Below are 16,648 nucleotides of genomic sequence, written 5' to 3' on the forward strand. Positions count from 1 at the left end.
AAAATGCATGAATCCCAGCCAGTGTAGTCTGCATCTGCATTTGCCTCCTTGCATGAAGTATGTTTCAGACCCTTGGCTAAACATGTACTCGATTAAAACTATGCATTTCCATTCTGTATATCAGTTGTGCATGTCCTTTGAGATTAACATAAGGTGTAGTACAGTTGGCACTCAGTAATTCAGTAGCATCAATATGGCATCTGTATGATGTGTTCTTTCCTATGTGGCCAGTGGATGCCTCTGGTAGGAGTCTGGGATAAAATAACAATTGATGATTGAACACTATTCTGTAGTTGTGTCAAGAGTGCATTGGTTTTAACTCCAGGTGGGTAGGGTGGCCATCCGTCCACCCAATCACTGTTCTTGTGTTTAGCTATAGCTACTGTTGGCTAGCTAATGTAACTGAACTTTAGTGTTAATGTTCTCCTCCTTGCGCGTTGAGCTCTCCAAAGACACAGCAGCATCACAAAAGGATGCTATCATTTCTTTTCCATCACTGTCATATAATCTGATTAGGCTTTCTTAATAAAAAAAATAATCACCACACGTTCAGTTTAGAGAACATTCAGCAATAATTTATTTTTCATAATCTCAAGAACCACCACATTTCTCATCTGGAAAATTCAGTATCAGTTGCCAACAACACGGTTTTTGAAAAATGTAAAGTTACTATACAAATTCTTAATAGAAAAAGAATAAATTAACTGTGGAATCTGGTTATTTCCCCCCCAACCCCCACCCAAACAACTCCACATTGTTTTTTTTTTTCTACAACACCGTTATAATGTGTCCGGTTATGTCTGAACTGAACTCCATAAACTTATGAAACATGCTCTATTGTCAGGATAAGGGAGTGAGCGACACAGTTTAGTAACTAGCATCCTTCATTTTTGCACAACTTGTATTAAAACTATTGACAACAGTTAGGAAAAGTCTACAGCTAGGAAACGATGCAGTAACTGGTCATCCTGTAGCACCTGAAAGGGTCGTTACTATGTCCCAACTTAGTGAGAAATAAAAAGGAAATGAATACAGATCTGTAAAAACAATAAAAACAAGAAATTAAAACATTTGAACATGTTTTCTTCTTCTTCTTTTTCTTTTTAAAATAACCCAGACAGGCGTCCATAGTCTTTTCCATATATGTTGATAAATGTGTTAGTTTAATCTTTTTGTTATAAAAGGTTTAGGCTTGTTATTAAATACAGGTAGGAATGAGAGGATGAGGAGAAGAGAATAATACACTTTTTCCTTTGTAAGTCGGAGTGGGTGGATAACCACAAGGCCCGAACCACAGCATTGTTGGGAATGGGAATGAGAGGTTCTTTTTCTTCGGGATGTGTCTATAGAGCTTTGCTGTTAAAAAGGATGCTACACAGTGGAGAGTGGTTGAGCATGCAAGGTAAACATGGCCTGGAACGTTCCAAAGTTCAATTTCTATTAGTGAACGTCCAATCCACCATCTGATCTCAGGGACGGCGGAGAGGCAGTTTAAGGAAAATACAGGCAGAAAACCATTTATACCGTTATTCCATTTGGGAGACAGGCCAGATCTGACATTGTTAACATTGGAGATGTAGGGGTAATATTGCCATGGTGCTGAAAACACTTCGATAGAAAATGCATGTCTGTCTGCTGGCATGTTCGAAAACCAAACGAGTGGAAATAAAGATTTGTTTTTGTTATTTTTCTTCAAAAAATAAATGATTAAATGTGTGCTTTTAGATTTATTTATCTATTTACTAGAACAAAGTCCTTTGTTGCTAAATGTCCATGTGTGATAGAGTGTGTATGTATCTGTGTACGCTGGGGGTCTTTCTTTCTTGTATTTGAGGGACCATGCAGAGAGTGCGGTAGAAAAGAGTAAGGAGTAAAGAGTGTGGTCGTTGCTGTATGGCTTGGCGTGTTTCCCCGTCGCAGGGAGACAGACAGGAGGAGAAGGGCACCAGCGGTTTGGGTTAAAATCTCGCTGACTGCGTGACGCTAGAAAAACAACATGAACACCCTGTTTTCGGCTCAGCTTTTCTGAGAACCTGAAGTGAGCGTGTGGTAGAACACCTCGTTGTGAGTGTGGAGGTTTTCTTCTGCTCTGAAGTAACTGAAGACCGGGTCTGAGTTTTGCTCTTGGAATGCTGGAATGCTTATCTCCTGAACTACTTCCCAGGCAATGGCAGAGAGAGAGAGGTAAAAACCAGGTTAAGAACGAGGAAAAACGGTTGGTCAGTGTCTCTGTAGGTTGTGCTCTTCCAACTTCCAATCCTGTGGCTTCACGAGCAGCACAGTGCTGACTATGTATGCCGATCCGTTTCGGAATTCTGAATGGCAGTTACAAAAAAAATCCATCGGTAAGGCTCTGTTCAGATCCCAAAATTTTACAAATAGGAAAAAACGAAGCTCTTGACCTTCACATTGATGGCAGGTATGGAGAAGATGACTTGCAGGACTTGTAGTAGGACTTGCAGGTGTTCAAGGCTCACAGCAGGGCATCACTGTAGGACATCCACATATCCACTATCTGTGTACAGTACAGGCTCAAGAGCACCATAGTGGCTGGCAGGCTGCCATAGCTGAAAGTACACTGGTTGCTGCCTGAGAGAGTAAGCGGCACATACAGTACTCGGTGGATTTGTGTCTAAACGCAAGGTAAGGGCCACAGCACTAAATTATCCCAGCAAACCTCCAGCTAACATTCATGGAGGTCTGCCAGAACAAAGACCACTCGCTCTAACGCAGCAGATCCAGCACTCTGAACACTCTGAATAATGCTGATCTCCAGACTGCAGTGTTTTAGAGGGAAACTGCACCCAGCTCCACATTCCAGCAGTAGCCTCAGGCTAAACTTCAGCTGTCCAAATGCCTTGGAAAGGTAACTCAAGACAAATGGACTGTCACAGATGGAGAAATGATAAACAGAGAGATATAAAAGTACACACAGACAGAGACCACAAGCCCTCAAAATTTCACTAGTGGTTGTGATAATAGGAAGTTCTTCCACACACAGGCCTACAATGACAACCAACATTTGGCCGAAGAATCTGAAAAGGTACTGGGTAATACACAAATTAGAAATTTTGGAGATTATTGTATACTGAAAATATATTCATAATTTCCACATGAATAAAATACATCATAAACATCTGTCTTGCTTACTTACAGTAACCTTAATAGTTAATTAATAGCAACAACTGTGTTGTTGTAATTAGGCGTGTAATGGTACAACAAAATGTAAATTTCAATTTCAAATTCTGTACAATATATTGCAGATACAATTTTCATTTACAAGATATTTTTGAATGTATTTTCTATGGCAGCTTTAATTCTATACAGGGATAGCATTCTAGACAGATTGCATTACATCTGTGTCTCCAGAGCAGCCTCTTGAGATGGTGCCAGTATGTGGACGAGCATTGTCCTGTTGGAATACAATAAAACGCAAAAATTACAACCCCCACAGTATAATAACAAGCCCTACAGGCTTTAACATTAGCTCCTCTGATTTCTCCTTCACTTTACTATTAAAGGTTGACAGCGGTTTCCACAAAATATAATATGTATATATCTATAGAGGCTGTCATTACATGCATTTTATTCATATGGAAATAATGAGCATTACTCATTACTTAATAGACTAGAATACCATAATTGAGCTATGGTTGTCACTGAGGTGCTAAGTGTGGATAGCCTAGCTTCTGGGAAGTTCTCACACCTGAGGAAACCTGGAGAATAATCCAATTGTCCAGTTTTCCTAACAAGATAGAACACTCCTAAATGTGAAGAACGTTTTTTTTGTTCTTTTCATCCTGCTGCTGCTTACGTGTGGTCTTTAGATGTATATATGTATATTTAGGCATACATACACTGCTTCTTTTTTTTTACAGTTTCTTTCATAGAACTTAATTAACAAAAACAAAAAGTCCACAGGCAGAAACAGGGGCTCACGGCCCACTCTTACAGAATACGGATGGGCGGGGCTTGTGAATCGTGGTAGCTCTGAGAACGAGAAGGCTGACAGCAACATGTTTTGAAGAAATAAGTTTGTTTTAGAGTGAGAGAGGGCGAGAGAGATATCCAATCTCTCAATCCAATCTTCAGTGCAGAAATACACACACACACACATACATACACACACGCCACAGCATGGGGGACAGATGTGTGTGTGCGTGTTTGAGTATGCATATGTGGGAAGGGAGTTGTTTACTGAAATGCAGACACGTACATTTACACATATCTCTCCGAATCGGAGAGACCACGCACCTTTGCGCATCACTCCAGCGACGGGATCGGACGACGAGGGTCTTTAATTACTTTTTTTTGTGCATACGGAGCAACTGGCTGGCAGCTAACTGGGTCACAGTTCAGAGTTCAACAGGTAAGCAGTGGGAGAAAGGTCAGAAAGGTCAACTTTCGCTCAGTTTAGTCCAGTTCGGTCTGACCCCTCTAATCTTACAGTTCCAGAGCCACTGTACCGCTGGATATGCACAGACGGAGAGAGAGGGAGTGAGGGTTGAGGGGAGAGGAAGTAGAGACATTTGAGGTGGGCATTTGCTCCAGCTGTAGGTTTGTCTTTAAGATGTGTTGAGGTCCAGCCTGTGGACAGACCTTCCTGGAGAACACTGTTCCACAGAGAGAGGGAGGGGAGGGATGGACGAAGAAGGGGACGAAGGAGAGGACGGAGGGGTGGGTTTAGACGAGTGTTCCTGGCTTGGCCTTCTCGTGTCCATACCACTGCACATCTGCTAGCTCGGAGCACAGGGGACTGCTCAGGAAACAGCTATCGCTGAATGACCTGTGATAGAGGACACACACCCACACACACATACATACATACATACACACACTAGTAAGCATTTGGTGACCATCTGTGATCACACTGTTATAAGTTAGGATTTCAACATTACAGAAAATTCACACTGGAATAATAACACTCATCACCAAAAAATATTGAAAGAAGGATTTGTTGGATTGCATTGCTTTTTGGAAGGAATCTAAAGGTTACCAGGAATAATAAATCATTAAAAAAAAGTACACTGACACAGACAATATTTATAGAGTAGTGCTGGGCGGTATGACCAAAAATGCCACATATCACAGTATTTTGCAAGATTCTGATGGTTTAAGAGTGTATCACAGTACTTTTTTTATTATTAATATGATTTATTTGATTGTTTTTACACGTCTGGGCTTAAATATATGTTTGCGACTTACTGTACTGTTAGGAGTACATATAAAACACCAACGCTTTAAATTATGGCTTTAATTACTATTGGGTTTACTTTGTCCCACAAAATTACACTACTGCACAAGTAACAAGTAAGACACTAGTTTAATATCAGTTTACAATATGTTTTAATGAAGCCATTAGAGGCATTAAAGTATTTAAGTAGATGCTTATCATTTTATTACAATTCCCTTGGTTCTCCAGTTAACAAATAAATTTAGTTCAGTGTGCATTATTATCCTTTAAGCTACAGTATTTAAATATTTAAAAGGGCTAAAGTTACTCATATTGCAAGGAGCAGCAGCAGCAGAAGCTGAAGGAGCTCTCAGGAGTTCTGTTCTCATGTTTCTCCAGGCAGGATAAAGTATGAGGCTCCACAGAACTGAACTGAACTATAGTGCCTTAGCTTGTTATGCTAACTGGATAGCATTAGCTAGTGAGCTCTGCTACTGAGCTTTATTGGAAGTACACAGTGCTCCGCAGCACCTCTAGCAGTATGTGAAAAACTGGTTCTAAATTCCCCTCTGGTATACTGTATGAACCAATATACCGCCCAGCACTATCATAGAGTTACAGAGAAGTCTAGTCACGGAGTTGTAGAGGTTCCTAAGGATGCCTTTTGATATTCTATCACAAGCAGCTTCAATGTTCCTGTGAATTTGGCTGGTCATGGCATAGTGTCTGTGTTTTTTAAGGCGAGCTCTCAAGCACTGTTATGTGTTCAGAAAACCTACTGTAGGGCTTCTGCTTATCGTGACTTGTGGCTGTTAATGTGCCTGTAACGAAGATCAAATGTGATCTGACATCATATGATATCCCAAAACATAACACTAGGCTAACAATACAAGGCCTACTGGACGTGTGATGTGTCAATAAAACCTTGATTGAGTTTGGAGCTGACCACAGCATCTCCACACACAAATTTATTGGTCATCTCCATTAAGACAATCTGACAAGACCACCCAATCTGTGTGTGGAGGCAATGTGGTCCACAGTTATGGTGACATGGTATGGGGTGCCAATTCGTACAATGCCAGATCACCCTTTGTCTTGATTACAGACACTTCAACAACCCAATTTAACTTGAATTAATAAGTTCCTGCAACCAGTGGACCTACCTTTTCTGAACACACACTTCAGTGCTTTATTCCAGCATGATAATGCTCATCCACATACTGCAGCCATCTCAAGAGCTTGCTTTAGAGATATAGAGGCTATGCCATGGCCAGATGTATTGCCAGGCCGATCCCTGATTAAAAATAGCGTGGGAAGCCAAATTTTTAGGTATAAGAATTTAGCAAGCTGCATAGGATGGATTAACGAAAGACACCATGCAAGTGTTACACATGTGTTACACATTACTTTTGTATGTCTAGCTTAATAAATATGACCAAGAGTCACCCATATCAATCTAAGCTTGAATCATTTATTATTTTTGGTCATCTTTATTGTCCCCCTGAACAGCATTACAATCCGACATTTCCTTCCGGATGTATTTTTTCTTTAATAATGACTGTATATAGAGCTAGACAGGCAGAATCAACATGCACAGAGAGAGTGAGAGAGAGAGAGACAAAATAAGAGAGAGAGTGAGAGAGAGAGAGAGAGAGAGAGAGAGAGAGAGAGAGAGAGAGTACCTCTCTACTGGTCAGTGCTTTGGTGAGAGGGAGAGCGGTCTTCAGTAGGAGAGCTTTCAGCTGTATCACTGCCCCAAGAAAAAACACCACACACACCCAGACCACACCAGAGCAGTCAAGCAGATGTTGGTTAGGGGAAAACATAAGAGAGAGAGGGAGAGAGAGAGAGACGGACAAAGAGAGAAAGACAGAGAGAGAGAGAGAGAGAGAGAGACAGAGAGAAGAGTGAGAGAGAAAGGTTAGCAGCTGTGTGAACACTGACAGAAGTTAGCAGGTGAAAGAAGCAGTGTAAGCTTAAGAGATGTCAGTCATAGAAGTGCTGCTGTTACAGAATTAAGCTGCAGTTAGAGTCCATTAGTACGGCATCAAGCAAAGCTCTGCGCAAGAACATCACTACACCTAAACGCCACTGTTTTAAGTATATCCCTACACCTAGTACCAGTATTTCTACTGCTTCAACAACTCTGACCAACCCACCATGGTAAAGGAATAGAAATAAGAAATAAGAAACCACTTAAAATGACGAGTTTCTTTGATTTTATCAAATTGAAAAACTCTGAAATATAATAATCCAGAGGAAGATGGATGATCACAAGCCATCAAACCAAGCTGAACTGCTTGCTTTTTTGCACCAAGAGTGGCATAAAGTTATCCAAAAGCAGTGTGTAAGACTGGTGGAGGAGAACATGCCAAGATGCATTAAAACTGTGATTAAAAACCAGAGTTATTCCACCAAATATTGATTTCTGAACTCCTAAAACTTTATGAACATGAATTTGTTTTTTTCTGTTTGGGGTCTGAAAGCTCTGCATCTTTTTGGTTATTTCAGCCATTTCTCATTTTCTGCAAATAAACACTCTAAATGACACTATTTCAATTTGGTCTTTTTTAATTGCGGTATTTTATTTTTTTCCAGAGCTGTATATGAAAATAATGGTTCTATATAGCAAAAGAAAAAACACCCAAAAGGTTATGAGGAGTCAAATTGCTATTTTTGGGAATATACAGACACCTTGGACTGCATTGTTGTCTATAAAAATGGGCAATGTTGCATAATCTAAAACAGTTTGCATGTTCAGTCTTTATCTTTAGCATGTAATTGTACTGTGAGAAAAGCATACAGAATATATAACTGGATGAATGGAAAGAAATTTGAGTGTATTCTGCTTTAATTTAGGACTTGGAGACAGGCCTGATGAATAAGAACGTATATATATACTACTGTACATGCACTCATTTGGGTAATGACTAGTAGATTGGTCATAGTTTATCTTTCTATAGGTTTCTAGCCACTGATATGTATTGGGTCTGTTGTAGAGGTTTAAGGTCCTCTACATAAAAGGCTCTGCTGAAGAGCAGTCAGATGTCATAGCCACAGTGGTGAGAGTTCACTAGCGTGCTCACTACACAGTATACTCTTCTAGTTTAGTTTTAGTGCTCTACAAAGCATAGTTTTTGTCATTTAGCTATCAAAAAAATAACATTTGCAAAAAAACATGGCAAATGTTTTTTTTGTTTAACAAACAGAAACTGCATTATAACACAAATAAAACTGTAAATAAAGCTCAGCTATATTCAGTCATGAGAAAAAAATATTTGTCTTTTTGAACATATTTAAGCATACATCCAAGAATACATCCAATAAAACAAATGCTTTCTGTAATCTAAAATACAATGTTTTATTAGACATATAGATTTCTACTGATCATTATACAGGCCTTCAGAATAAAATGGTCTAAGGTGGCCTGATCTGATCAATAATTTTGCAGGCAGTGGAATGGCTGATTTCTAACTGTTCTTAGATCTCTTTAAATCTTTTCACTTTAACATTTATTCTGAATGCTCCAGAGAGCTCTTAGGATCTGTTCATGGTGACTACTTATATGTCTGAGGTTTAAATAATACAGACTCCTCCAACAACTATGTTCTAAACATCTGTAGCTGATGTGCCGAACTCATTCAGATTTTACACATTTTAAGTAGTAATAAATGTGGGGGTGTTCTACTTTTTGCATATACAACGGTTTTTAAAAATACATTTTATTAGTTGTATGTGTTTAGTTATATAGCCTCAATATTACCTATTTTACATTTCTCAGTATTGAAATTAAAATGAACATCAAATCTTTAAATATGTTCAAAAAGACAAAGGTTTTTATAGGGTGATTTTTCACATAACGGTGTATGAGCTGCACACGTGCTGAATAAATCACACACTGGGCAGCCGTTCTTACCCGCTCTGCCAGTTGAGTATGTGCTGGGGACTGCAGGGGGGCGTGGCTGCAGACTCACTACATGGAGTTCCACTTCTCTGGCTGTGTGGAGAGGCAGCTAGAAACACACACACACACACACACACACACACATTATAAACATGCTCTCGTTCTCATGGAGAGCAGGCCGTCAATGAGAAGACCAGCTCGTTACTGACACTTCAACGTGGCAGAGTTTTCACTCCCAGAGTATTTCTGCCCGCCAAAAGAGGGCAATTATTCCACTCCCCTCAACACACCCACCTCACACACACACACCCCCACACACTAACACATACACAGCACAGACCACCCTGACAGTATCCCACTCCCTAACACAATCCATAGGAATGCACTTAGCTACACTGTAGTAACAGGACTGACCACCTACATTAAATCAACACAATTTATCAACCTGCCCCTAATTCACCCCCTCCCTACACACACACACACCCCAAGACATGGACACAGACACACACATGGACACACACACACAATTGCACTGCTGTCACTGCATTGAAGATGAATGCATATTTACACACTCCACTACAAGAAAGTGTCTATATTTTAAAAAATGAATAAGAAATAAAAAATAAAGCAACACAGTATGAAAAGGATAACAAGTCACCGCACAGCAGTGGTTCAGGTCCCTGTCAAGGCCAGACCACTACAGATATACTGACCAATAAATCAGCGAGTCCTTTAAAAAGATTCATAACCCTACATCAGATTACTGCTGTAGGTCACTGAGAAAATAGCTGGACTAAATGGACTCGCTTTTTGGGGATACAAGGAGTAAAAAAGCATGGGGGACTCCTTAAACCTAATTAAACTCATCTGTTATGTTAAACAGTAAGAGACTTTAATAATACCCTCAGGTCAGATTGACTTAACACTGCATGTTTACCCAAATAAAAACAATTAAATAAAATCCAATAAACATTGTGTATAGCTTAATAAACACTAAATAAATTATAATTTTGTATAAACTATTATTTGCATAATTGGCTTGTTTTTTTACAATAATAAGCTATTTTCTACAAAAACAACACATTCAACACATTATTTCTCCATATTTTGCTTACTTTCATTTATTTTTTGAGTCAAAAAGAACTGCTACTACATTCTTGTAAATTTTATATTTTATTAAGATTCCTTCCATGTTTTATTATTCATTAGGGATACACCACTTGGAATTCTGGGTCAATGCCGATATTACATATGTATATATCTGCCGATGTCAATGCCCATATACACATATATAATATGAAGAGAAACTAGACACCCCGGTATACATTTAGAAACAAATGTAACATTTATATGCCTTTTATTTTAGATTTTAACCAGCTGGATGTCAACAATAAAATAAAAGGTTTCTCCTTAAATTGTTTTGGTCAATGTCCACCAACTGTAGCAGCGTGACCAGTGTCACTTGGTCCTTTTCTTGTACCGATTATTTCTAAAAAAGGAATCATCATCCGATACCAATATAATTCTAAGCTTAACGTGCGTCCTTTTATTAATAGGTTTTTGGTTTAATGAACAGATTTAAATAAACACAGTAAAATGTACATTTAATCTTAATGTTTTTTCTAAAGGCTTTAAGAAATTGTATTTTCATGGTAAAGTGCATCTATTTTTGCTGTTTTAACTTTTTGAAATGATTCTGACCTCTAGACTAACTTATGATGCCCCAAAATGACTTGTTAATATTTATCTTTCTCCTGTTGCCATTTTTAAGAAGGTTTTGAATGACAGGGACTCTCCAATAAGAAGTAATATATATATGTAAAATAAGCGTTCTTACCTGGTGAGCCCTTCACTAGTGTCCCCACTCTTCCTCCGCGGCCGTCTGATGCGTTGGAGCTGGTGTGTGTGACGCGTGAGTGTTCCTTCAGTGATCCGGACGAGCGCTGGTACCAACACCTGAGCTCCTCAGACACGGCTACTCTCCCCCCTCCACCCCCTTCCCTCCCCAGTGATGGAGTCCTGACTATCTGAGACCTGGAGGGGGTGAGCCTGCCGCTACCGCTGCCCCCCTCGCCGTCCTCCCCGGACCCCCAGCCCTCCTTGTAGAGGCCGCCGGCCGTGTACGAGTTAGACGTTTTGAACTGGGCCTTGACGCTGTAGTGACCCTCCTGGTCATTCTCCAGGCTGCGGACCACCACTGCGCCGGGGCTGCTGCCCTCCGTGTACAGCGGGTACTCCTTGATGCGGTACTGCGAGGACGGCTGGCTCTGGCTGTGCAGGTAAACGCCCTGGTGGCTGCCACACACTCCGCCGTTGCCGTGAGTGCTGCCCCCGCCGTTCCGAGCAGCCAGGTTGGGCATGCTGCCTGAGCTGGAGGTGCCCAGGTGTCCGGCGGACTTGTGGCGCTGCCGCTGCCTCTGCCGGGCTTTAGAGGGCGAGTCCTCGGCCAGCGTGCAGTAGTTGGGGTTGGAGCCAGACGAAGGGTAGTAGTGCTCCGAGCTGGAGTGGCTGGTGCAGGACGAGCAGTCATCCGGGGCCACCGAGCCGTTGCTTCCTGTCCGCTGAGGACCTGACAGGAAGAGGTCCGGGCTGAGCCCTGCTTCTGACTCCGCCTCCAAACTCAGCAGCTTCCCCTGAGACTCCAGACTGGAGCTCCGCCCACGGAAGGGCTGAGTCAAGCTGAGAGAAAGAAGAGGAGAAACAGATAAGTTTGAGTTGTAAAAATAAGATAGAAATGTGAAAATATTACTTACAATTATTTTTATAGTCATATTCAAATATTCATATTTGGACATACAAAAGTTTGAATATACTCTAAAATTTTTCCATTTTGTTTTTCATTCATTTATTTATTTATTCAGTATGTTAAACTCTGCAAATGAACAGGGTAATGTACAAAGGTTTATCTGTTCAAGATAATTTGTTCACTTAATAAAAAAAACAGTTTAATTTGCAAATTAAAAAAAAGGTATAAAACTAGATAATTAAGTATAAGAAACAGATTGCAAAATATAATACAATTAAATCCACTGGGCAAAAATGAACAAGACCAATTTCCAAAATATTTGACTGGTTTATAAAGGAAGACATTAAACAAAAGGAAATCCTTATTAGTCCCTGCTTAATAGAAACACTTTTATGCATAATATTAATAATAATAATAATAATAATAATAATATTTATTATTAATATTATACTGTATTAGTATGTGTGAATATTATTTAGTGGAGATGGATGATATGGTAAAAACTGTGACTACAATTCAAAATATGCTGCACTACCTTCTGTTATGAAATGTGCACAATAAAAGAACAAAGTCCTCGATATTCAGAGATGCATATAATTTATCACAAAAATATATATCACAATATGATAAAATATTTCTATTTTGCCTATTGTGTAGTATTGTTTATTATTATTATACTATGTGTTCCCAGATAACTGCTTCTGTTCCTCTGTGTGTTTACCTGGATGAGTGGACGTAGCTCCTGGTTCTCAGGTCAGGAGTAGAGGGCATGCTGGATTGGCTGTTCCAGTGGGGCAGGTTGCGCACTGGACTGTTTTGCAGAGAGTTACTCCCTCCAGCCTCACAGCTCCCTGTGCTGGGGAACCGCCTGTGACTGCTGCACACAGACAACAAAGAGAAAAGACACTGTAGTACCTCTCTATTGATACTACTGTACACTCTCTTATACCAGGCATGTGTGCTCACTGACTCACTGTGTGGGGTCTACAGTACCAAAAAAAAGTTTGGACACTTTTTAATTCAGTGGTTTTTCATTATTTTAAAATGTTTCCCCAAACGCTTCACTATTTAGTAAATAAAAAGATGTTATACAAACTAGAATATGTTTTATATTTTAGATTCTTCAAGGCAGGCACCTCCTTCTTAGATGACAGCTTTCTTGATATTTTCTCAGTCAGCTTTATGAGGGCGAGTCACCTGGAATTCAGGCTTTCAGTTAACAGCTGTGCTGAATTCGTCAAGAGTTAATTACTTGGAATTGCTTGATCTCTTAATGTGTTTGAGAGCATCGGTTGTAAAGTTGTGGAGAGGTAGAGTTGGTATACAGTAAATATCTCTATTTGAATAATGCTCTAATCCATATTATGGCAAAAACTACTCAACTAAGTAAAGGAATAAATACTTTAAGAAATGAAGGTCAGTTAGTCTGAAACATTTCAAGGACTTTGAAATTATCCTCAAGTACAGCCCAAAGACCATCAAAAGTCCATGATGAAACTGGCTCTCATCAGGACCGCCCCAGAAAAGGGGAAAGACCAAGAGTTTCGTCTGTTGAACAGGATAAGTTAATCAGAGTTACCAGCCTCAGAAACCGCAAGTTAACAGCCCCCAGATAAGAGCACCTAAATGCTATTTTGGTTTGTTTAACACATTTAATTTTCTACATGATCCCTAACGTGTTCCTTCATAGTCTGGATGACTTCAGTATTCATTTATAATGCAGAAAAAAAAAATCAAAACACTGAAAGAAAAAGTGTGTTCAAACCTTTGACTGACTGGTACTGTATGTGTGTATTTACAGCACAGATGGGTTAAATGAGGAGGCTAAATTCCATCTGTGCTTCTAGAACAAGTACAGTCACTATGGTTGCCTATCACTTCACTGTGATTGGTCCGCACCTGGAGTGGGAGGAGCGTTTCTTCACCCTCTCGTAGGGCTCATCCAGTGAACTCTCACTCCACATGCGAGGTTTGATTGGAGACTTGTCGTAGTCACTGCGCTGGTAGTGCAGGTGCCTCAGTCCTTCCAGAGACTGCGGAGGAGGGGGCCTGCTGTGGGAGGGTGGCCGAGGAGGGAGGCCTTTATGGGGGGAGGCGACTGGAGAGAAGTTGGGGGTTCCTGTCACCTGGGGGTCATCTGGAAAAGAGTGAAAATAGTGAGAAAAGAGTGTGTGCACTGTACCTACAGGCTGGAATGATTATATGTGGTTGCATTTATTACTTATTATGATTGCGCACTGCAAAGCACACATAGCAACTGTCACAGATAGATAGATAGATAGATAGATAGATAGATAGATAGACAGAGAGACAGACAGAGAGACAGACAGATGGACAGAGAGACAGACAGAGAGACAGACAGACAGACAGACAGACAGAGAGACAGATAGATAGATAGATAGATGCTATACCAAAGCAACCACTACGCAACACCACTACAACTGTCTGAAATACTATGACAACCACTATAAAACACTATAGCACCCCTATAGCAAGAGCATAACATCATAGCAACCACCTGCAATACCAAAGCAACCACTAAGCAACACCATTGTAACCACCTGAAATACCATAGTAATCTCAAAAATTACACCATGCACCATTGAAGCATCTTCCTGGGCCTGTCATTACAAGTATTTTTGTTTGGATGATAGATTTTCCTAGAAATAACTTAAGTAATATATTTAAGACAATTTAAGACATTCTACGACACTGATATAATAGCAATTATTGTAACTATTTGGGATATTCAGACAATTTAATTGGAATGTACTGTATATACTACTAAATATTCTAAATAAAATAAAAACATCAGCATATTGGCTCATTCGTGTTAATGAGCTTTCCTTGCTTCAAAACATATTCTGAGCGATATTGAGTTCAGCATGTCCAAATATTTTATGATCAATAGATCAATAATGTAACTATTATGACATGCTTAATTCACTGTGTTAAACGAAGAGCATCAGCTTGACATAGACAGAAAACAAACAAATGCGTGTGTAAGTGTGTGTGTGTGTATTTGTCGAACTCTACTGGGGTGCAGATAACTCACCATCATCAAGCACCAGAGCGTCAGACAGGGAGCTGTCCTCTGAGCCAATATTAGCTTCTGCAGGAGAGAGAAAGAACACACAGCGCTCAGCTTTATTCAGCACATTCTCACCTCTCCACACACTTCAGGTAGGCTGCTAATGATCAGGCTAACATGTCTTTATCCTGGTATTCCAGGGGTGAACACACTTGTTTGTGTGTGTGTTAAATGAATTTCACACCCAGCTCTGACCTCAGTGGAGGTTTCATTCATGCTGTTTTACAACTCGTAGTACAGAGCTGTGGGAGGGCTTCCACAGGGCAGGACTTCATTAGCTCGCTTAATGACATCCCGTACCCAGGCCCAACACACACTCACACACACACAGTCACCTACCCTCTATGATGAGTGAGGCTCGCTGGGTGGGCTTCTTTCCAGAGCGGACGCGGTACTCGTTGATGCCGTTCTCAATATCCTGCAGCTTCTTCAGTGCGTTGAGGTACGAGGTCTTCCTCTGCTTCTTCAGCTTCTTGCTGCTCACGTGAGGATCGCTGGCCAAGCGACGTGCCGCCTCCGTGATCTGAGACTGGATAGCGAACTCTCTCTCCAAGCGCTCCAGTTCCTCCTCCTAACACCCCCCCCCACACACACAGAGAAAAATACAGATAGATAAGAACACACATTAACACCCATAAAACCATAAAAAGGCAGCCAAATGGGCCAAAACAAACACTTAGTCTTTCTTATCTTTCTCTAGAACTCAGCCAAACCACTTTCAGAGCGACAACAACACAGCAAGTTCAGGAAAGGAACACCCCATAGACATAATAACACACACACGCTTAAGGCACCCCACTGTCTACCATTGTTTCAAAGGGGAGGAAACGGAGAGCCTGTTTAAACCGTAAAATTAATGTCTATTTATGGTGATTAGGTCTTGTTTGAATCTCCCTGAAAAACATGAAAATCAAGACGTAAACATCCCCAGGCCATATTGTGATTGGATTAGCATCGAATCCCATAAACAACTCAAACAAATACATTTATTCAAGTACTGTAATATTATGTTTAGAAATATGACAGCAGTTCTCAAAAAACACAGTAACATATTTTTTCACATTTTAAGGCACACTATCAATGAACATCTATTTTCTGGTCTATTTTTATGCATAAGATGCACTGGATTATAGGGCACATTTTAAGAGAAACTAGTAAGGAACAGGGGTGCTGCCATGTGTTCCTTATAATTCAGCAGGTCTTGTTGCAGTGTGACTAAATAAACAAAACTGTAAAAACTTCTAAAAATAAAATTTTCTTTTAAAGTTAAACGAGCACTGGATGTTAATCTACCCAGATTTCTCTCCTGAAAACTGTTTATTTGGGTGAGTAAAAGCTTTCAACTAAAGCTGGGTGCAGCAGCATTTGCATTAGCTGCTAACAGCTGCTGTTTCAACACAGTAAACATGCAGACTAGGGTTGCAACGGTATGAGATTTTCACGGTATGATAACCGTCTCAGAAAATACTGCGGTATCGCGGTTATCACGGTATCACGGTTTGTTACATATATTATTAAACTGACCCTTAAAGAAATTACAACAAAGTTTTTTTGTTCAATTAACTATTTATTGTAGAAACCTGGAACAATTATAATTTTAATGTCTCCTTAAAAAAAATAAGCTGTACACCATCAGGTGAAGGAAACCAGGTTTTTCCACTACTCTTAAGGGCATTAAGATTGTATATATAAAAAAAATAAAAAATTATATATATATATACATACATACACACA

At 40.0% G+C, this 16,648-nt stretch overlaps 1 protein-coding gene across 10 annotated transcripts in view; it reads right to left on the reverse strand.

Moving 5' to 3' along the window:
• Positions 1-553: 553 nt before the first annotated feature.
• frmd4a (FERM domain containing 4A) overlaps positions 554-16,648 on the reverse strand; it is a 221,781-nt gene continuing 205,686 nt past the window's right edge. For 8 of the 10 annotated variants that reach the window (XM_049483655.1, XM_022679567.2, XM_022679566.2 and 5 more), the window contains exons 17-23: positions 15,254-15,485; positions 14,879-14,935; positions 13,723-13,960; positions 12,545-12,700; positions 10,915-11,756; positions 9,090-9,186; positions 554-4,786 (exon numbers count right to left, since the gene is read on the reverse strand). In XM_049483655.1, the coding sequence (XP_049339612.1) occupies positions 4,684-4,786; positions 9,090-9,186; positions 10,915-11,756; positions 12,545-12,700; positions 13,723-13,960; positions 14,879-14,935; positions 15,254-15,485 (1,725 nt within the window). In that variant the 3' untranslated portion in view covers positions 554-4,683. Of the gene's footprint in view, positions 4,787-6,855; positions 6,924-9,089; positions 9,187-10,914; positions 11,757-12,544; positions 12,701-13,722; positions 13,961-14,878; positions 14,936-15,253; positions 15,486-16,648 lie in introns of all 10 variants that reach the window. The other 2 variants (XM_022679565.2, XM_022679563.2) reach the window with 1 other exon arrangement.

Source organism: Astyanax mexicanus, chromosome 9, assembly GCF_023375975.1.
Source record: "Astyanax mexicanus isolate ESR-SI-001 chromosome 9, AstMex3_surface, whole genome shotgun sequence".
Classification (NCBI taxonomy): Eukaryota; Metazoa; Chordata; class Actinopteri; order Characiformes; family Acestrorhamphidae; genus Astyanax; species Astyanax mexicanus.